Source organism: Epinephelus lanceolatus, chromosome 12 (assembly GCF_041903045.1).
Source record: "Epinephelus lanceolatus isolate andai-2023 chromosome 12, ASM4190304v1, whole genome shotgun sequence".
Taxonomy (NCBI): Eukaryota; Metazoa; Chordata; class Actinopteri; order Perciformes; family Serranidae; genus Epinephelus; species Epinephelus lanceolatus.
In genome coordinates, this window is record NC_135745.1 from 14,984,142 (window position 1) to 15,007,285 (window position 23,144).

Sequence of the window (23,144 nt, forward strand, 5' to 3'; positions counted from 1 at the left end):
GAGTTTGCCTTAATGACTGCGCAAAATAATCAATACGCCGTGAAGATCGTATCGGCTAGCTTATTTGTGAAAAAGGTGGCCGTGGCACCTGCCGTTAGATTGGCGCATAGCAGGGCACTGCAGCACACTAACGCTAAATACGCTATTGACAGAGTGGCTCTGAAAACATTTTCCATACCTGCAGGAACAAGAGTGTGCAACCAGGAAAATCTGTACATGGGACAAAACCCCAAATTCGTCATCATAGGCTTTGTTGACCATGAGGCATATTCGGGGAGCTATAACCGGAACCCCTTCTATTTTCAGCATTACAATACAGAGTTTATTAGCCTGTACGCAGACGGGCAGTCTCACCCTGCAAAGCCCTTTCAGCCACTATTTCAGAGAGGCCAGTATGTGAGAGTATTTCCAGCTGGTACAAACTACAGGACGTCATTTAAAAGACAGGTCTCTGGCCATATCACGTAATGATTTCAGGAATGGTTACACGTTATTCTCCTTCAATCTGGAACCGGACGACGGTCGTGCAGGGAATGTATCACTGATTAAAAGTGGTAATGTGAGGTTGGAAGTCCGTTTCAGAGTACCTCTACAGCGCACCGTTAACCTCGTGTGTTATGCTGTTTACGATTCTGTTATCGAAATATCAAACAAGAGACAAGTACTTTTGGATTATTACTAAAAAGAAGAAGCGGTATCAGCCATGAACACTATAGAGCTGACCGGCATCCTCAATAAAAGAATCATTAACGGGACAAATTTTTTAGGAGTCCTGGCATGCGACCAACTGTCAAACCATAAAGGCACAGCGTTCCCAGCCATGCTGGTTGTGAATACACATCCCTCTAACATGCCCGGTGAACACTGGCTCGCTATTTATATTACGAAACAGAAGCATGGATATTTTTTCGACAGTTTTGGAAACCCTCCCAACAGCAACAAATTTCCATCGGAGATATACAGATACCTCGTTGAAAACTGTGCAGACGTGTATTATTCCCAGAGGCAGGTTCAGAACAACTACTCTACAACCTGTGGACAGCATTGTGTCTTTTTTCTGTGTCATATACAAAGAGGAATTCCTTTTACAAGAATGATAAACATGTATAGTGCTAATCTGGCACGCAATGATGCTATGGTGTGCAAGTTTGTAAACAAAATACAGCCCTCTGTATGCCGTGGATATAATTTCACGTGTACAGTGCAGCAACATGCTGTGTAACTGTGAATAATTCTAATAAATAGAGAGAGAAAGCATGATCCGCAGTTCAGACATTCCGTTTATTTAACACATTTTGTAGAATACATTCATTTGATCAAGAATTTAATAATAGTAATAATGAAAAATAAAAAATACATTCAATTGGTCAAGAGTTAAAAACAAAAATACATTCAAGTGGTCAAGAGTTAAAAACAAAAATACATTCAACTTGTCAAGAATTTAATAATAGTAATAATGAAAAATAAAAATACATTCAAACGGCATTCAAAAGTAAATATTAAAAAAGATAAAGAAATCAGAACAATTGTAACAAAATTACACACACCCTTTTATTATTAAAAATCCTCCCACTGTGAAGTGTTTAGTCTGTGAGGTAGTGAACGTGTTGAAGCAGGTGTCCTTAGTGGGGTGCTAAAGTACCCCGGTGAGTCTATTACCGACCGTTTTTTCCCCTTGCTTTTATGGGCTGAAAAACTAGGGGCGTCTCCGATTCTTTTATACTCAGCTATATCCCCACGCGCCTGTTTGTTAGGGATGGCCATTAAAGGTATGTTTAAATGGGCTAGGGTTTTTAGGAACACGTCCCACCCCAGTGGTCTAGAAATGTCTGAAATGTTGTGTGATGCAGTGACACTTTTCACCAGGTCATACAAATGAGTACCGTGGAGGGGACGACCGTTAACAATTTCAGCGTTGTCTGTCCAGGATAAAACATGCTTTGAGCGGGTAATTGCATCTAGAATGTATTCAGCATTTCTCTGACTTGTTTTGGGAATGTGTTTTAACACACCCTCTAAAACCGTGTCCTTTTTATGCCCATCATCATCGTCAGGTCTGCGGTCCTCGGGTCTAATTTCGGTATCAGGCATTGACAGGGTCAGTACAGTTTTTTCACGCTCACCCTGTCTCACCAATGCCAAATAACGCTACAGTACTTGAGAGTATTTTTTGGCCTTTTCATATACGTCTGTGTCCGGTAGTTTCAATATGTCAGACATGGCTCAGTCAAGGTCGTTTTGTACTACCTGTCTTATGCTTGCAGTGTTTTGGTCCTGATACTGCTGCTGCTGCTGTTTTAACATGTCAAGCTGATGCTAAGGAACCAAAAACATCTTCTGCGCATGCTCCATATTCTTCTTCTTAACCTCTGCTTATCAGGCTTGTAATAAATGGGATAGCTGCTCCAGGTAGTGGTAGTAAAAACCCGCCGCTCTGGTTAATCGTCTTTTTCTTCTTTAAATGTTTAACATTTTTGTCCGCAACCAGTCTGATGATGCCTCTCTTCTTTTTTAACTGAGCGTACTGTTTTTCTGTCAAAGGGATGTTACCTCTCAACACATTTAATGCTATTTCACAGAGTGCATCGATAAAGTCTGCGCTAGCGCCACACACAATGACCCTTGTCATACCCGGCGTTAGGCGCACCTCAACTCCAACTGGCCCTGTTATACCCATCCACAAAAAACTGCCCAAATCGTTGCTCACCGTTGTTCAAACTATATAACAACTCCAACATGGCTAAATTCCTCTGCACGCGTGACAACATTATTTAGCCCTTTGTTTTTTTAGGCATATAAACAACGTGCTGATTTGATAACAAAGCGGTTCTGAGCCTCAAGTGGTCTGGAGTGGCAGCTTTATAATCTATGAGGAGATACCCGTATGCAGAACTAGTGGCGTCATTAAACACCTCTAAAAAATATTTAGTGTTTCCAGGAAACATCTGTTTGCCCAGAAGTGTAACCTGATATTTATCCCTAGGGTTTTTGAACAAGACAAGGTAGTTTGTGTTTAAACTAATGGTTCTGCTAGCCTTGCCTTGTATAAACAAATTTTGAACCAGATATATACAGCTGAGATTTCTATGGTGGACATATTTGGTGAATACATTCTGAACTTCTATATTGTCACTGGCGTCATTCATTAAATCGTCTATGACGAGTAGATTAGTCTTGTCCGGGGGTAATAACTCGTCGTCACACAGGGAATCGGGTAACCCTTTAACAAAGCTGATGTCTCTTAATTTAAGGAGTTGGTCATATAAAGGCTGCCAGCATGAGTATACGTAGACCAAATTATCAATGTTATGTGAAATAACTGTAGATGCATTTTCAATAAGACCCTTGACAAAATACGTCTTCCCACAATTTGAGGGACCGCTCACCACCAAACTAAACGGATGCTGCAGTCTTGAGTCAAAAGAGATGTTAGTAGCCATAAGGCAGCGTGCTGTAGTCTGACAGGACTCTGCGCTTGTTATATACTACCTTGACTTTTTTGTGTACTACGTCATTTTTAAGATGAAACTTCTTTTTATCATGTCTGATGGTTTCCGCCTCTGTGATCACATGCATCTGAGTGTTCTGATTGGTCACAAAGGACTGGACCAACCCCTTAAGCGACTCGTGGGTGAGCACTGCTGCATTTTTGGCGTTAAGTGTGACACCCTTGCACTTGACCTGCGTTTTACCAAGTTTTGTGCAGTAGGCGTAACACTTTGGACCCCCAGACACAAACTCTGTGATATAATCTTCCTCTGGGAGCCCGCACACATCACTGTCATTGATCTCGTCGGTTAAGTCACCCAAGTATGAGCCTAGAGGGGGAACCCAATCACCTGGGCTGGACGTGAAAATGACGCTGTCCGTGTCACAGTACAGCACGCGCTCCTGTAGCCTGTCCAACAAGTCATACAGCATCAGCCTAGCATAGGCGGTGGTCATAGCCCCTATGAACACATTCACATCATTCACTCTGGACGCCTTACCATCTGCGTGACACCACTGGACAAAGGCCACGTCATCGGATATAAACCCAAACTGACGCACGTCATAATGGTCGCTGAACATGAGCTGTGTGAATCTCTCCGGTTCTGTAATTAACTCGCAGGAGGGCATGTTACTCCGCATGCTGAATCTGCCCCACAATGAGTTCAGGAGAAGCTTGTTACAATTCCTGACCGCCTTGTTGACACAGATTTTGTCAGCATCGAGTAAAATCCCCTCCTTTTCATGGTAGTCGCGTATGTACTGGGCTTTTTCTGCAGGAGTAATGACATGCCCGGGGTAGCCTGACGCCTCCTGCTTACACTTCAAAAACGTCTTGACATATTCCTTGAACAATGTGTCTGTCTTGTTTGGGAAATGCCACACTTCATCAATGCAGACAATGTGGTACCCCTTCTCGACAGCTTTCTGAAGTTCAAATGAGACCCACACACCTGACGGCTGTCGCTCGGCGTCAGTATGCGCACAGACACAGGTCTGGTTTAACTCCTCAGCACACCTGCCACACAACGGAAACATGAGCCTTTTGTGACACCTGTAGGGCAGTACGGGGTGGTACAGACCTCTGGGAGGAAGCATGGTACACTTTACAAACCCAAAATAATTTTCTACCGGACCAAAATCTCGGTGGATAATTTGAGGGTGTCCAACTGGGTATTGTTTTTTTGACTGTACAGTAGGATACAGGCTTGTGAAATCGTAGTATCTGATTTTCTCATCTGCGTTATCAGCCTTGTGGTACATCTTGATGGCGTTTGTACGCCCTCCAAAAAGGGCTTGTCGTGGGTCGAGGCGTTCTTTGGGCCTGTAAGTGTTGAGGTGTGCCTGAACAGACGGGTCTGAACGTTTTAGCGCCTCCCACTCACATTCCCACATCACCACCACACGCAGACCATGCACACTTTTCAATGCTGATATTTTTTCACTGAGTGGTACAGACTGCCATAGGGTTTTTTGGTGACAGGATTCACTTCGGTCTGGACGCAACACTTGACACATCCGTGAAAAAAGCATCCCGCAAACTCGTAGCATGTGTTTGTGGCCCTGTTATACCCATCCACAAAAAACTGCCCAAATCGTTGCTCACCGTTGTTCAAAGCGTGTCTAATCTCGGAGCCTTCTACCATGGCCGCGTATTCCAGCCACTGCATAGACACCTCAGAATAGGTTTTATTCTGCTGTGTGTATGCGCCTTCATACGTGAGGGCGAGGGTGTCTTTGGGTAGAAAACGCGGTTTGAAAACGCCCATGCAACTCGACGCCAGTGTCGTGAACGCGAACGGGTCGAGGTCTGTGCACCTGATAAATGTCTCACGATAAATTAGACAGGCCTTGCGAAGCACTTCTACATCATTAACACAGTAGTGGCGAATTTCTGTCTGGAAATCAAAGGTTTTCTCACGGACGGTATTATACCACATCATGAACCTATGCTTGTCGCTGTCAGACATGGTGTTGTACCCGTAATAAGAGGGGTCGGGGTATTTGCCCACATAGTACTCGTTCGCCTTGGTGTTGAACTTGTGCGGAAAATACCCCTTCTCCATGTCCTCAAAACCCATGGCAGCCGGTGTCCTGGATAAACGCATGGGTAGAAAGCTGAAAGAATCGATCCAGCGTTGCTGGAACGCCTTGTCATACATCAGGATGACCCTACTGCCACGCATGGTTACTGTGGGAGGGATCCCCTGTTGCACAAAATATTCCAGCAGTATGTAATTATCAAACCCAGAGGCGTTGTGTGCAATAAATGTGTACCCCTTATATTTTGGCTGCCGGTACCGTTTAACAAACGTGTCAACGCATTTCAGGGTGTTGAAACAAAATTTGTTTCCCTCTGTGTCCATAGCGCACACAAAGTTTGCTTCGTGCTTGCCCTCGTGATAACGTGTCTCAAAATCAAAAAATATGTATTTTGTGTGTGGGGTTTGTTTTTTCAGCGGCTGGATAAAACACTGGTGTGCCGCATCGCTCTCATTTAGGGCCTCACCGCAGTGTGTACACTTTGGTGGTGTGCATTTATGCTGCGTTCTTGCCTCCTTGTAGGTTTTACCGCACTCTTCACAATATTTCACTTTGTCACACGGCGCTGCGTCGTGTTTAGAGTGAGGGTGTTTATGCTGATTATAGCAGTGTCTGGACTTGCAGATTCGTTTACACTCTGTACATTTTACAGTGGCCCCTGTGTGCATGTGACACTGTGTATAACAAACATTGCAGAGGTATTTACAAACGTGCTTAAACGGTTCTGTGTATGAACCGTAACAGTAGTCACACACAGGTACCGCCAAAGAAACCGATTTTATTTACAATCAGGTAATAATGGTCATTGTGCAGGTACATCCACACAGTGCTGGCGTGTACTGCGTCATGGGTTTTGTAACACTGTAGGTGTTTACGCCCTGAACCATGGTGGAATACTGTGATTTTCAAATTTTGTGATATCAGAGAGCGACACCTTGTGGGTTTCATCAAATCCTACGGCGCTATGCAGTTGTTTAGCATACTGCATTTTATCAGTGGCAGACGAGCTTTCATTAACAAAATGGGCGAGACAAAGAGAGAAACAAAGACTGTTCTGAGACCCATCGTTTTCAGGGTTATACAGGTGCCTTCCCTTCTTAGATAAAATTTCATCATAAGGGACGCTTCCTAGCCTCAGTCTAGAACCACCACCACTACTACCACGTGCCACGGTCACAACAAACTTCAGATCATCATCTGTCAGCGACGTGTCATTATTCTGCACAACTTGAGAGATCACCTCCAAAAACTCGTCAGCGTTATATGCGTTGTCAGAGCTTAAAACGGCTTGCACATCCCTGGCTAGAGATGGTCCTCTCAAAACCACATTTAATACACTCCCTGCAGGAGAGTCCTCTAAGGCTGCACCAATCACACCTGACAACCTCTCTCTAACACTGGCAATTGCCTGGGTGATATTATCAAGACTAACGTCTCTGAAATCGACCCTCTGGCGAAATTCGGCAGCGTTGAATCTAGGTATGTCACGGACACGCAACTGTGCACCGCCTGTACTGGTAGATGGAACAGCAGGTGTTCCTTCTACCGGATTTCCTGCGCCGTGTTGACAGACCATAGAGTTACTCATAGAACCGGCATCGGCATGTTCAGCAGAGACCCCACGATCACACACATTCACAGCAGAGACACTCACAGTCCCAGAACTGACAGCAGCGGCATAGTGAGGCTATATTATCATCATTGTTATTATTATTGTCACTGTTATTATTATTATTATTGTTATTATTATTATTATTATTATTATTATTATTATTATTATTATTATTATTATTAACACCAATTTCTACAATAACAGCAGCATTAGATGTAGCGGGAGTAGCAGCAACACCAGAACCTGAACCACATGCGTGTGGTGGTGATGACGATGAGGATAAAATTCTGTCTTTTAAAAACAGCGCTGTTCTCTTCTCTATCCCCCGCATTCTTTTTATAATGTATCTGGACCAGCGCATAACACTGCTGTGGCTAGCCAATACATCTGGTCCAGAGGGTGTGTTAAAACGTTCCCTAACTGTACCTGTCAAAGCACGCCGCCCCTCTGTAGTGCACTGGGACAAATCGACATTATCAGTAAAATGTGTGCTTTCGTCATCGGTGTCATAACGACCATCCCGACCTGGGTGCTCATTCGTTTTTAACAGTTTCCTTGGTGGTGCCATTATCTACGTCTACTTACAATGTGCTCCTGTTTTTTCTATACAATGCGTCTACTAGGTTATTTATTGATGTTGTGATTGTGTGCTGTAGTTCAATTAAGGTGCCGTTGCTCTGTTTAAGCAACTGTACCTGTGTATTAAGGGCTCTGTAGCGTCGCACGTTAGTTTTACTGTTCCTAATCAGGTTTCGCCGCTCGCTTGCCAGGAGGAGGTATCGCGTCTCGGCAAATCTTTTCTGACGCTGTTCGCGCTTGATTAACCTAGCCTGCTGCCTGCACCTGATTTTGAGCAAAACGTTCTCTCTTGCTAGAGCAGCCACTGGGGTGGGAGAATCAGAGGGTGAGACAGGGTCGGTAATAGGCTGAGGAGGGGTAGGTGGAGGCGGGGTGGAGGGCGGGGACGTATGGTTTACGACACTCATCAACAGCATCAACAACAACGCCGACACCTACTGAAGGAGACAGGGGAAGAGGGATAGGAGGCTGAGGTGGGGTGGAGGGATGGGACGGAAGGTTCAATACACTTTCAACACTGGCATCAACAACCACACCTACTGGAGGAGGCAGGGGGAGAGGGATAGGCTGAGGAGGGCTGGAGAGCTGGGATGGGAGGTTCAAGACACTCTCAACAACAACACCTACTGAAGGAGGCAAGGGGAGAGGGATAGGCTGAGGAGGGGTAGTTGGAGGCGGGGTGGAGGGATGGCATGGATATGCATCAACAAATACTACGCTCTCATCAACAGCATCAACAACAACACCAACAGCTGACGGAGGAGGCCTGGGAAGAGGGATAGGGGATGGAGGGGGGATGAGGACCCTGGGGGGCGGCGCCGGGGTGAGGGCTTGGCCTGGATATGCGTCAACAAATACTATGCTCTCCTCCTCACCATTTTCAACAACAACGTCAGCAAAAACAGCGGGAGGGGGAGGAGATGAAGCGGGTATAGGTGATAATGTCAGTAAATTGGGTAAGTTACTGTGTCTGTAATCACCAGTACTGTCTAACAGATCATCAAAATCTGGAATATAGTCATCACCTCTTAATAATGTGGGGATTGTGGGGAGATTCCCCACACACACCTCTCCCCGCTGCGGGAGCAGAAGCAGCACCAGTATCAGCAACGCCAGCCTTCACAGGTGTACTTGTAGAAAACAGATCTTTGCTTACTTGGTGCTGATGCTGTAGGCTGGTGTCCTGTGGTGGGAAGAGCGACTCCTGCTGACTCCACAAAGCCTCTGTAGATATTCCCTCGTGAAATAGCCGACGGCGTGGAGAAGGAGGAGGAGATGGCCCGTGTTCCTCACTGATCGAAGCCCTCTCACGCTGCTGGGCGCCCGCTGTTCCGCCGACTTCCTCTCGGCCGTTAGGAAACGAGTTCACAGACTCCACGACCTCCTCGAATGTGTCGTTGAAGCACTCCTCAACAGTCGTTGGAGCCGGTTCTACACCGCCTGATCCTTGTGCGCTCCACGCTTCACCCTCAGATAATCCCTGGGCAACCAGTAACGCAGCTACCGCAGCGTTTGTTTCTTGCGTGGCCGTCAGCTCGGGCGGTTGAGCACTGTTTATTAAAAAAAAAAAAAAAAAATTACAACATTAACGTTATCATTATTATTATTAATATTATCATTATTAGGCTGCTATTATTATTATGATGATGATGATGATGATGATGATAATAATAATAATAATAATAATAATAATAATAATAATAATAATAATAATAATAATAATAATAATAATAATAATAATAATAAAAAAACGACGTGTCTTACGTGAGAAATCCTTGTCCTGACGGTGTAACCCTCTGGAAATTTTCAGCTGGGTAGTCCTGGTGAATCGCCCAGGCACTGTTATGGAAAAAAAACAAAAAAAAACGATATGTTAGCAGTATTCTGTATCCGACACATATTAGCATAATATTCATATAAAGTAGCGTTAAAACATTGTGTCTTACGTGTTAAACCCGCTAGAAAACTGATGGAGGGGTCTCAGTGGCCTGCGCTGTGCACTGTGGAGAAAGAGGAGGTAAAACAGATGTTTGCAATGATGCCGCAAGCATTCCCCCATTAATGATAAATAAAATATATAAAGAAAACAGTCTTACGGTATAAAATCTCTAGCAGCAGAGGCTGGAGGGTCTGTTCTGCGCCTTTTCAACGAAATTGAGCGTCTTTGTGCTGCAGCTGGAAAGTAATACCATTATTTAGCCTAGTAACACACTCTTTAAAATAATAATAATAAAATACATTCATTAGGTCAAGATTTAAAACGAAAATACATTCATTAGGTTTAGAATTTAATAACAGTAATAATGAAAATAAGTAAAAACACACACACACACACACACACACACACACACACACACACACACACACACACACACACACACACACACACGACGAAATGTTATTTTAACTTACGGCTGGTGCGGCAGGGTGCAGGAGCACGGTTTTCAACTACGGAATTGTCAGCAGCTGCACCTAATAAGAAATACTTTTTTTTTTTTTTTGTAGTTGTTGTGTTTTAGAATGTTTTTTTCTGAGAAAAATTAAGTATCTAGAGAGCAATGTTATCCAATATAGTTTAGGCACGCTTACCGTTAATTGAAGCCATTGTCCGCAGTAAAGCAGTAGAAAAGGGTCCGCTGTGTTTCACGCAACCTAGCCTTTTTTTAAAAAAAAAGGTGTCCTCTGCTTGTTTCACAAGGATTTTTATACATTTGGGTAAAACATTAAGCAAACACGACACACATCACTAAACCCTGATTGGTTGTTGGTCTAGCCTTGCCGTATGATTGGCTACTGTACTTTCTTCACGTGTTTTGCCCGGACATGTCTCAACATTTATTACACCAAACAGATGCTGCACAGCAGGGGGTCGTTGTAAAAAACACCCGTGCATTCTTAATTCCTCTGATTTCGGACATCCCGGCACCACGCGTAATGGTCTGGGGTAGGCGAGGTGTTGAATCAACACTTATTGCACTTATTGTCTCTTTCCGGTGCGGGGGGGGGGGGGGGGGGGGGAGTGGGGGAGGGGATTATTATTCATAATCCGCCCGCAAGGAGGGGCTTTTGATTAGCCAATAGCTACGGTTTCATTCGAAACCACCCCCAGAAGGAGGCGCTATGTTTAACCAATGAGAGCAGGATTTCATATGATGGGTGTGGGGTTGCAGGAGTGGGGGGGGGGGGGATTGTTATTCATAATCCATAATTCATAATCCATAATTCATAATGCGCACGCACGTTTCGCGTGCGCGCACGCGCGTGCACGCGCAAAGCTGGTCCCTATATACTACTATCGAGAGCTTCGCTTTCTGGCTAAGCTCCCTCTTCACCACAACGGACTGGGTAAGCACCTGTATCACTGCTGACGCCACCCCAATCCACCTGTAAATCTCCCGCTCCGTCCTACCCTCACTCGTGAATAAGATCCCGAGATACTTAAACTCCTCCACCTGAGGCAGGACCTCCCCCCTCGACCTGGAGAGGGCAATCTACCTTTTTCCGGCTGAAGATCATGGACTCAGACTTTGAGGTGCTGATTCTCACCCCAGCCACTTCACACTCGGCTGCGAACCATCCCAGCAAGAGCTGGAGGTCACTGTTCAATGGGGCTAGGAGGACCACGTCATTCGCAAAAAGCAGAGACAAGATCCTGTCACTGAACCCGATACCCTCCACCACTCGACTGCGCCTAGAAATTCTGTCCATGAAAGTTATGAACAGAACCGGTGACAAAGGGCAGCCCTGGCGGAGTCCAACCCTCACCGGGAACAGGTCCGACTTACTGCCAGCCGCGCGAAGAACCAGACTCGCGCTCCTTCGGTACAGGGACTTAGCAAGGGGCCACCAACCCCATACTCCCGGAGCACCCCCCACAGGATGCCCCTGGGGACACGGTCGTAAGCCTTCTCCAAATCCACAAAACACATGGACTGGTTGGGCGAACTCCCATGCCCCCTCCAGCACCCTGGCGGGGGTAAAGAGCTCGTCCACGGTTCTGCATCTGGGACGAAAATCACATTGCTCCTCCTCAATCTGAGGTTCAACTATCGACCGGACCCTCTTCTCCAGCACCCTGGAGTAGACCTTACCGGGTAGGCTGAGGAGTGTGATCCCCCTGTAATTGGAACCAATTCATTTAGACTAACACATTCATCTTGACACAGCCACATTGGTCCGACAACACATTATTCCGACAACCCATTGGTCCGACATCCCATTGTTCCGACCATATTAAACCCATTGTTCCGAAGTGCTGTTGTTCCGAAATCATGATGCCCTATGATTAAGGTCTGGTTAGGTTTAGGCACTAAAAGCGCAGTGCTCTAAAGAGAGCACTCCGGGGGGCATGGGCTCTTGGGGGCTATATATATCCATAAGATACTTAAAATAATTTTTGTGTTTAAAACCAAATAGATCCTTAAAAGCCCTATTAAATTTTATTTAAAAAAATGCAAAGTAGATTGGGCCCAGGGCAGTTTGGCAGTGGGAAGTAGGTCTTAAACAAAGTCCTCCAGCTTCCCAGGGTCTCCAAATTTACATCTTAGGGTAGCTGTAAATAAAAAGGAGCAAGATAAAATTTGTATAAAATAAATGAAAATAAGTGCTAGGGTTGGATTAAGAAAACCGACATAAAAGAAGCTTTTAAAATATATAAATAAATAAATAAATGCTTGCAAAAGTGCTGAATGACAACTCATTAAAAGTACATAGAACAATAAAAAAAAATAAACAATTAAAGGGAAATCACGAGTTCATAAAAATCATAAAATATAAATAAGTAATTTTAAAACATGCAATTCTTTGATGTCGAGTGACTTATGATGTACAATTCCAACCCCCAATATAAAACTTGCTCTGATTTATAAATAAAACATAGCTCACCCCAGATTTTTCAAGACAGTTTATTTAAAATAATAAAGGTTAATGGGAACTCCGGCTGCGGGCCAAAAGCTGGTGTAATGCTACAGATAAAATGAATAAGTTAATAATAAAAAAATAGAATAATTAAGAAAATAAATAATTAAATATAGTAAATAAATATTACATTGTAAATAAAAATGCAGCTTCGTCCAACATGAATCAATAAGTGCTATATAAAAAAGTGATCATAGTAATTTAAAATACACACTAAAATTCATAGAAGGGTGAAATATAAAAAAATATATATTGTAAGAGCATGCATAAAATATACCACACACACACACACACACACACACACACACACACACACACACACACACACACACACACACACATAATAAATCATTAAACCAATTGGGAGATGCTGCATTCTAGTAATATAAACATATATACCCAGTAAAATTTAAGAGATAAAAAAAATAAAAATTAAAATTTAGAAAGCAAATACATAAAATTCATTTATCCACTGGTGTTCCGCAGCCAGAGCCCTGTTAAAAACCTGTGGAAAAGAGGCGCTGGAAAGTCAGGAGGTAAGCATTTCTAATAAATGCTACAAATGGAAATGGATTCTTTAAGTGGAAATGGATTCTTCAACCATATTTTTCATTGAGACCAGTAGGGTTTATTGTCTTTAATAGATGAATCCATTTCCTCTCCGCTGCTCGTCTCTGGCCCGTGGTCCAATCCCTATTGCTCTCCAGGCCCATGCTCTGCGCATTGTGTTGGCCATGGAGTTTAAAATGTGCGTATAGGACACTGGTGCCAATCCCGTTGTTCAAATGCTGTTTGATTCTCGCATTAATGCTGTTCCTGGTCTCCCCCACATACAGTTTGTGGCAGGCCTTGCACCTGATGGCATATACTGCATTTTTGGTGGTGGATTTCAAGGCCTGCCACGGATTCACTCCAGTCCTTGCGTAGGGGTTAAAAATGTGGGGGAGGGAAATAAAACCAACTGCCGCGCCTCGAAGTGCCTCCTCAGTGTGTGATTGTTTGTTTAGATTAAAGTGTACCAGTAGGTCTTAAGTTTTTTTATTCCGTCGGTAGGCAGAGATCAGCCGACACTCCCCCAGCAAATCACAGCCCTCCCTCGCCTCCTCAAAGTGGGTTTTGAAAGTTGACAGAAGGCCTTTAATGGTCTCTGTAAAAGTCACCACGAGAGAGACGAGGGTAGGGCCGGCCCGCTGAGGGATGATTTGATTGTATTTGTTTTTAAAGGTCCGGCTGACCTCTGCCTTGACACTTCTGAGGAAGCGCTTCGAGTAACCCCTAGGCCTCAGTGCACTAAAAAGGGTGCTTGTGGCCTCCTCCACATGCTCCGGAAGGGTGCAGATCCTGTGGAAGCGTATCAGCTGGGATTTTATCAGGCCTCTGTACATGTCAGTCTTTGAAGAAGACTTTGGTTGCTAGTGTCTTGTTTTGGTCACTGGAGTTGCGGAAGAAGACGCACATGTCCAAAAATTCAGCTGTAGAATTTTGTAAATTATGTTTCAATTTTATTTTTGGGTGGTGTGAATTGAGTGTGTTGATGAATGCGAGAAATTCTTCCGGTGTGTTGTCCCAGAGGCCAAAGATGTCGTCCAGATACCGGAAATACAGCAGTGGTTGTATTGATAGTTTTGTGAAGGCTGTTTCCTCCCAATGGGCCAGGTAGATGTCAGCATATGACGGTGCGTATTTCCAGCCCATAGCACAGCCACACAACTGGAGATAGTGTTGTAGTGTTCTGTATGGCAGCTAGGCCGAGTGATGTTTCTATATTTGTATATAAAGAGTCAATATCTATAGAAAAAAGGAGGGTGTGGCTGGGTACTTAAAGGTTTCTGATTTTATGAACAAAGTCATATGTATCTTGGATGTAACTGGGATGGAGTTTGGCGAGTGGGTTGATAAAATGATCTATGTACTCTGTTATTGTATAGGTTTCTGAACCACAGTTGCTGACGATGGGGCGGCCAACCAGGACAACAGAAGGGACCGTCCATGTTCCAGGGGGCTTGTGGATCTTAGGCAACAAGTAAAAAAGGTGGGGCCTGGGCTCATCAGGACCATCCAGATATTGTTTTTGTTTTGTATTGATGAATTTATGTCTGTGTAATGTATCTGTAATCTCCCTAACTAGTGTTTGTGTTTCTAATTGTAATGATGATTGTAATGCTTTGTAATATGTGCTGTTTAACTGTCTGTGTGCTTCTAGTATGTAATTGTCCCTGTCCTGTATAACTATTTGGCCCCCCTTATCTGCTGGTTTAATGATGATATGATGATTAATTATGTGTTTGCAATTACCCAGTGTACTGATGATGCGTTTATGTTCCTGACTAATGTTGGGTGCTCTGTGTGGACGGGGGTGCCAAAGTGTGAGTGCCTGGTTATCTTTATGGATGAGTTGTGCTATTATGGGTGAAATAGTGTCAGTGTTTGGTTCCCAGGTGGATGGTCTCGTGAAGAGCACAGGCTCCCGCTTTTCAGCCCCCTGGAAGTGATCTATTAGCTTGAGCCTCCTATGAAAGGCATGGAGGTCCCTTCTGAGTTTTGGTCGGGTGGGAGGGTTGGGTATTGAGCCCTTTTTCCAGTATCTCCAGTTGTGCGGCTGTGAGGGAGAAAACAGCAGAGAGGTTGTTTGTTAGATGGATGAGAGGGAGGTGTACAGTTTTCTCCCGTTATAAGTTTAATTGCTCTTTCCAGTACCTGAACAACATCCCGGCCATCTGGGCAGTCCAGTGTATATTGTCGTCGGTGGTTTGAAAGAGTAATGGATTAATTACAAACAAAAACCACTTGGTTAGGTTAGGGTAGGGTCGCAGTGCCCTTAAAAGGGCACTCCAAAGGGCACGGGCTCTTGGGGGCTCATAAATAATTCAATGAATTTTAATACTCTTAAAACAAGACCACAATGTCCTTACAGCCCTTTAAAAACAAGATGTTAAAAACAAAACAAAAAAAAATGCAAAGTCAATTGGACCACTAGGCACACCATCAAGGCAGAAATATGCCACGGGAGCCGTTCAGCACCGTGGAGAGCTCCCCACACAACCAGGACCCCAGAGTTAATAACAGGAGGTTATGGTGTTTCATTCTCTCCTCTCTATGACACTTGTATCTCGACCAGTAGCCTACTTTTGTTGCGTTTGCTGATCCTCTATGGTACACAAATACAGTATAGCCTAGTATAATCACATATCGGAACAACGGGACGTCGGACTAATGGGATGTCGGACCAATGACATGGACCCACACAGCCAGGTTTCAGTGAGGCTGAGTAAATCAATGATTATCTGATATTAATTTGTTTACTTACACTGTTTTAGATGTCTTATATTTAACAGTCCGCATTTAATTCTCCTGTTTTGCCTTTCTGTCACAGAAGAGGTTTTAATTTTTAGGAGGTTCTTATGCACAGCTCCTCTTTGTTTAATTTTAGATTAAGATGGTGGTTGGGGGACAGACACCGTTTGTGTAAAACTATGGGTGGGTAACTGTACTAGAAGCTCAGAAGCGTGTAGGACTGCGACTCTGAGTCCTGATCTCAACTCTGGGTTGTCAGGGATTTGAATTACTAATAAACTTGCCCAGGTTCCTAGATATGAGAGCAGCTCCATCCAAAGTGGGATGAATGCTGTCTCTCCTAATAAGACCAGGTTTTCCCCAGAAAATTTGCCAATGGTTAATGAAACCCACATTGTTTGCTGGGCACCACCTGAACAGCCAGCGATTAAATGATGATATGAGGCTAAACATGTCATCAGTGGTCAGATTTGTGAGGGGTCCAGAGAAAACTACAGAGTCCGACATAGTTTGTGAGTATTCACACACCAAGGCAATATTAATTTTAGTGACCTGATTGGCGTAACCAGGTGTCATCGCCGCCAACGTGAATAACGATCTTACTAAATCTATGTTTAGCTTTAGCCAGCAGTTTTAAATTTGATTCAACGTTGCCCGCTCTGGCCCCAGGGATACATTTGACTATGGCCACTGGTGTTGCTAACTTAACGTTCCTCAGAATAGAGCTGCCAATAACCAGAGTTTTCTCCTCAACAGGTGTGTCGCTGAGTGGGGAAAAGCAGTTAGAAACATGAATAGGCTGGTGGTGAACCGTGGGCTTCGGCTCGGAGCTACACTTCTCCCGGACAGTTACTCAGCCTCCCGGCTGCACGGGGGTTACTGGGGGACTGCTAGCAGAGGCTATGCTATGTGGCTCCGCACGGGCTACAGGGGACTGGCTGTGATTTTCCATGGTGTGGAGCCACACTGAGCCTCGCCTCCAACACAGCAAATAAACTGCACTTATTACAGTTACCACTGTTGCTAAAGGAGGCAGAGGCATAACTAAACATCTGGCACACCGAGTAAGAAAGAGAAGGAGAAGCCATCGCTAACTATTAAGCTAATGTAGCTAACAACAGCTAAGAGATTAGCAACAAAGTCGTTAAAAGGAGAAGAGCTATAAGTGCTTAAACAGAACTAGTGTGGGTTAAGACTTGAATTAGATGTTAAGCAACCGAATTGTGGAAAACACAGAATGAAAGCTAGTAGAATTCACTAGAGCAGTACAGAGACGTTCTCACAAAACACCGGAAATGACAACACGCTTACTGCAATACATCAGCACGTCCTGGTTGACCCTGCCAGTGACTTCTGTGACTTACTGAGTACAGATGGCCACAGTCGTTGCAGTAGTGTAGTGCCGTCACATGGTCTAAATCTCTTGTAATGTTTGGTTTCTGTCACATTTTTATGTTTGTTCAAACAAAACATTGATCTACAAATGCGTTAACAATCTGGACAGCGTATAGGGGTTAAATCTTGTTTGTGACACTCAGATAGGCATACATTGCAGAAATATTTACATTTGTGATATGCCTGATATGTATAACCCTTTTAGCAATATTCGCATATATATGCACTTCCAAAAAACCTATTTTGTTCTGTATCATAATAATGATCCTCATACAGATAAAGCCAGATTGTTTTTGGGTGGAGTTGTTCTCATGTCTGATACAGATCCAGTTTTTTAGTGCCATAACTGTGGTGAAAAACAAGAACTTTAACCCCCATGTGCTGCTCAAATTTTGTTACATCTGCTAGCGACACTTTGTGATTTGGATTAAACCCTACTTGGGCATGGATTTGTTGCCTCTGTTTTTGAATGTCATTCTCAGACATGTGCGGGTACATATAACATGCTACACACACAGAAACACAGATTATTGTCTGTGTTTGATGGAACGTAGAGACAGGCTTTTTTTTTTTTTTTAAATGATCTGATCGTACTGGATATTGCCTAGTTTGTGCCTCACACCACCTCGTTTGTTTAAAGCAGCTGTGACGACAGACTCAAGCATATCATCTGATATCCTCCTGTCGTTGCTTTGCATAACCTGCTCAATCTCGCCCAGAAAGGTTTCCGCATTATAGTTGTCACATGCATTTACTACCGTGCACACGTCGCTGGACAGTGATGGACCTCTCAGTACAACATTTAAAATGCCATCTGGTGCTGCCAAATTTGTTGAAAAATCAACAACGTCTAATAATTTATGTCTTAGCGTAGCCAATGCTGTTCTTAAATCACTCGTCCTTACTGTATTGTTTGTCTTGTCTTTGTGGCATAGTGTTACCCTCCTTTTGAAATGTTTGAGGGTTGGGGTTTGACTCTACAAAGTCTGTGACCTGACTGTTTTGTCTATGGGGTGTCTGATTACCTCCCATCTGAGGTGTGGGGTTTACAGGATCTGGCTCTAGAAGATCTAAGGCATTTCCTTTCAGTATACCCAAATTTTGCAAAAGATGAAGACTGTGTGCTGTGGTGAATTCTACAACCTCCTCTTCTATCGCATCAAACTCACTTTCAACATCAGCTAAGCTTTTGAGTGGAGATGACAGTTCATATTCAAGCCAGTTTTCTTCATTGTCTGAATATGAATCATTACACATTTGATCGGCTTCATCCTCCATATATCTGACAAGCTCTTGAGGAGAGGAAAATGTACAATCATTGTCACTATCACTTTTGTCGATTAAGATCTACTCTGAAGCTTTTGAACAGATGACCAGTTAGGGGCCTAGGGTCTAAAGTATATATGGTCAGGGTCAAGAAGGTATTTATGGCCCAGGTCAAGGTTTGGTGAAGTCCAACTAGAATATTTCTCTGTCGTCTGTTTGACTTTGTCTCACATTTCACAAACATCACCAGTCTATATAACGAGGGTATTTTGGGGCTGTTTTTCAGAGCAGTTCACATTGGCTTCGAACTCTCTCACAGGCATCCTAGGCGCTTGATTTGATGTTGTACTTCTTGTAATAAACCTTTTCTGTATACAAGCAAGACAGTGTCAGCGGAGTCTCCTTCATCACCTTCACATTATCGCTATTTAATAACAACCTGATCTCACAGAAATACGTGAAATGACCACGACCTCTTAACACCGCATTCCGTGGTGGCAGCACATAATGGGTTGAAATTACGTGCTGCCACCACGAAAACAATGCCAATGTAAAGTCAATTAGGATCCTCTCCTGTGTTGGACACACGGATTCCCTGATTCAATCACGTCACGTCAACCTCGTTTTCCTCAATGATATCTTTAACATTCCTGTATACGCACAAAAACGCGGAAGTGTTCTTGATATTAAAACGGCAAATATATTCCCGTTATAATTTCCCACCAATAATAATAATAATAATGATAATAACGATAGTTCAGCTGTTCTAGATATTTGTTATAGCCTATTCAAATATTCAATCCCAAAAACGCCGTTTCTAGAAAACTTGCTAAAATATCTGAAATGAACCATCATGCCTACTTTTTCTTAACATATTTCATCTAGGTGCAGTGTCATTACTCGTTCAGCTTTACTAGACATTTGATATATTCAGTAGATGTATCTTTTTATGACCCTGTTTTACAACAAGCCGCAAAAAAACCTACCGTCCCAAAAACGCCGTTTTTAGAGTACTATCTAAAATAACTGCGATTAGCCAACATCCTTGCTTTTTTTCTTAACATAGTTCATCTAGGTGCAGTGTAATAACCACTTCGGCTTTACTAGATATTAGATTTATTCAGTAGATCTATCTTTTTACAACCCTATTTAGAACCCTACTTTGCAAATCAAAAGAACTACAACTATGTTGCTGATATGTATCAAACTGCATGGCGCGGTCCCAGGGAATTGTAGTTTTTTTAAAATCTAAGTGTTTTTCCCAGATGTGGAAGTTGTAAACACTGAATTGAGAGTACACTGTGGACTTTAAGGGGATGGTAAACACATTTGTGAAATCAGATTTTAAATATCTAATTTCTAAATGGGTGAAAATTAATTTTATCCATATATTATCCATATCTGACAGCACCCACAGTTGTTGACTACACTCACATGATAGCTGAGGTCAAGAGCTCTCTAACAGTTGGTCCCATGTCTGTACCCCCTTTAGTTGCTGAGTTATAAGCCCTCAAACATGCACTAAGGTCGAGGTTCAAAGGTCAATGGCTGAAAGCAGGAGCCATGTAGAATCTTCATACTGACATATGTCACTCTCCAGGTTGAGACCTTTCCAATGATGTATTTGGTTTAGCTCTACGACAAAGTTTAGATTTTTTCATTTTTTGGACACAAGCCATGCCAGGTGTAGTTTCAGAGAGCACTTTGAAGGCCCCGTGTATAAAATGAGTTTTGTTTGTTTCTTTACTTGTTTTTATCTTTTTTACTGTAGATAGTTACTAAAATGAGTCATCCTCAGACAATACAATACTACTAAAAGGTAAAACCAATAATAACAATAATGAAATAAGCAAAAATAATATTAAAATCATATTGAAATTTTAAAATCTATTTACAGAGTGGAATGGTAGCCTAATAGATAACTTAGATAATATTTATTATTGTTTAGACACTTTATTATTGCTTAGATACTATTTAGCCTATTATTGTATTTACTTTTAGCATGTTCTACTTTTGAGTAATTTCCGAGAAGTTATGATAAAAAAATAAAAAATTACAGACTATAGGAGACAACCTCTTCAATGTCTCACGTCAATTAATTAACACGATTTGTCGGCTTTTTATAATGCCCTTTTTTTTTTTTTTTTTTTGCTGCTGTCTCCAGTTGAGAGTGGTGATTTGCTAAATACATTCTACAATAATAATTAGATTAACATTTGGTCTATAATATTGTTGGCTATATTACGCATTTTAATTAAAAAAAAAAAACGGAAGAATAAAAAACACCGAAATAATTACTTTTTTTAATTGATACTCCTCTCTGACACACACACACACACACACACACACACACACACACACACACACACACACACACACACACACACACAGAGAACACGCGATTGAATGAATGAACATTGGAAGTGGTTCAGCCACAGTCCCGCCGGCTGGCGTGGTCACATTGAGATTACATTTGTTTTTTATTACTAACAAAATGTTTTATATTGACCGTATGAATGGTTTCGTTTTCAAATAAATAGTTGGAAACGAAAATATGCTTTGGTGTACTTTTACCGAGTTTTGCAATATGTATATAGCCTACCTGTATCAAAATGTATAATTTTCAGCAGCGGTTTGTGTGACAGCTGCCACGGTCGGAGGTATAACCAGCGGGGCGGGGTTCTGTGGCGCTGGCTTGGGGTCCACTCTCCCTTGGTGGAGTGGAGGGTGGCCGGGTTGCCAGGGGCAGACGGCTCCATGTGATGGTGTTTCCTCTCTGGTTCTTCCGTGCTCAGCCTTATTTTTATCTTATTTATTTATTTATTTATTTATTTATTTATTTATTTATTTATTTATTTATTTATTTATTAATTAATTAGTGGCGTTTGCCATCCGTCTGCCGTAACTGAATCCAATCTGAAATGGAATGAAGCCCACAGATGGCAGACAGCAGCTACAAAACAGTAGTGGAACGCGCCCCATCCACCCACAGCACAATGCTCTTAAAGCCCTACACTATCAAAAGCTGGCAAAATACATTTATTTTATTTTATGGCCTTGACATTAACCTGTCATATTGTTGAGTTATCAAGGACATTTCCGCGTTTTTGTGTGTGTACAGGAATGTTAAAGATATCATTGAGGAAAACGAGGTTGACGTGACGTGATTGAATCAGGGAATCCGTGTGTCCACCACGGGAGAGGACCTAATTGACTTTACATTGGCATTGTTTTCGTGGTGGCAGCACGTAATTTCAACCCATTACGTGCTGCCACCACGGAATGCGGTGTTAAGAGGTCGTGGTCATTTCACGTATTTCTGTGAGATCAGGTTGGCTTAAACAGAACTAGTGTGGGTTAAGACTTGCAGTAGATGTTAAAGCAACCGAAGTGAGAAAGCAGTAAGCAGGCTAGTAGAATTCACTAGAGCAGTACAGAGACGCTGTCACAGAAACACCGGAAATGACACAACTCGCTTACCGTAATACGTCAGCACATCACTTTAACTGAATAAACTAAACCAACAACAGAAATGTTCGAAATTATACAATGTGCATGAAACAATGTTACAAAATAAACCTATGATTAGACAACTCGGGAAAATAAATCAAATAAACCCTATTAATTAACCCCAAAATTATTAGCCCAAGACTGGGAGACTGGCAATTTATACTGTGTGTCCATGCCGCTACCAACATCACCAAATGGTCATTGATACCAGAGCTGCAAAAACGCCAAAGTGAACCAAGCCGGCGTGGCGTGAAGAAACACCGGCAGTGCCACGCAACACAGCAGGTGCCAGTAAAACACCAGTCCACGCACAGCAGAGCAAAGCAGACAAAGCAGCAGGGGTTTGGCGTTAAATTAACGTTGCACACTAGCTCCTCTGTGAGCGATTAACCAGTCCCTGTCAAACAAAAGTGCTAGGTTAGGAACAGGCTATATTATATTATTATATTATATTATATTATATTATATTATGATCTATGAATGAGGCTAAAGGAGGCGCAGCACACAAGGTGTACATACCGTTAGACAGCTTCCGTTCATCACCGGAGTTGGAAAGCACTATGTGCGTCCTGCTCGTTAACGAGCGTCAGTGTCACGGAACTAGCAACACACCAAAAGCCTACGGACAGCAAAACAATCAATGCACCTGCTAGCCAAACAGCTAATTTACCGTGCCACAATGCAGCCACTGCAAACACACCTGTAACAGGTCTGGTGGATCGGAAAGAAGTGTGGCGACCAGGGGGTGGGCGTGCCTCCAAGCCAGAGAGCAAGAGGGAGAGTGATGGACATGGGCTCCCTTTATAGAGATCCCTCCTGAGGTGATTGGTCACATAGGCAACAGGCCAATCCATCTGAGCAGAGGAGGAGGTATCTCTCCTGCTATATTATGATTGCTCGCTTATAATAAAATTGAAAACAATCTTGTTGGCCGTTCGATCTTGTTACCAAAGTTACTATTAACGCGCATAAAAATGTTAAAATCGGCTGGCTTTGTCACTTCAAGTATTATGTTACTGAAGGCACTGGAGATAAAAGA

At 43.0% G+C, this 23,144-nt stretch overlaps 1 protein-coding gene and 1 long non-coding RNA gene across 2 annotated transcripts; both read right to left on the reverse strand.

The window, feature by feature from the left end:
• Nucleotides 1-7,422: 7,422 nt before the first annotated feature.
• On the reverse strand, nucleotides 7,423-10,328 carry LOC144465047 (uncharacterized). Its single transcript, XM_078172850.1, has 5 exons — nucleotides 10,313-10,328; nucleotides 9,820-9,898; nucleotides 9,670-9,723; nucleotides 9,488-9,562; nucleotides 7,423-9,273 (listed from the first exon to the last, which is right to left on the reverse strand). The coding sequence occupies exons 1-5, from the start codon at nucleotides 10,326-10,328 to the stop codon at nucleotides 8,745-8,747; spliced, it is 753 nt and encodes a 250-aa protein (XP_078028976.1). The 3' UTR covers nucleotides 7,423-8,744.
• An 11,753-nt stretch (nucleotides 10,329-22,081) lies between these two features.
• Nucleotides 22,082-22,871, reverse strand: LOC117259337 (uncharacterized). Its single transcript, XR_004501822.2, has 3 exons — nucleotides 22,806-22,871; nucleotides 22,625-22,724; nucleotides 22,082-22,502 (listed from the first exon to the last, which is right to left on the reverse strand). It is a non-coding gene; the product is annotated as an uncharacterized LOC117259337 (long non-coding RNA).
• Nucleotides 22,872-23,144: the final 273 nt, after the last annotated feature.

Excerpts from the sequence above, each read along its gene's own strand:
- LOC144465047 (XM_078172850.1), bottom strand. Across the intron at positions 9,563-9,669 it reads TTTTCTAGCGGGTTTAACAC|TGCCTGGGCGATTCACCAGG; the intron begins GTAAGACACAAT and ends TTTCCATAACAG. Across the intron at positions 9,274-9,487 it reads TCAGGACAAGGATTTCTCAC|TGCTCAACCGCCCGAGCTGA; the intron begins GTAAGACACGTC and ends TTTAATAAACAG.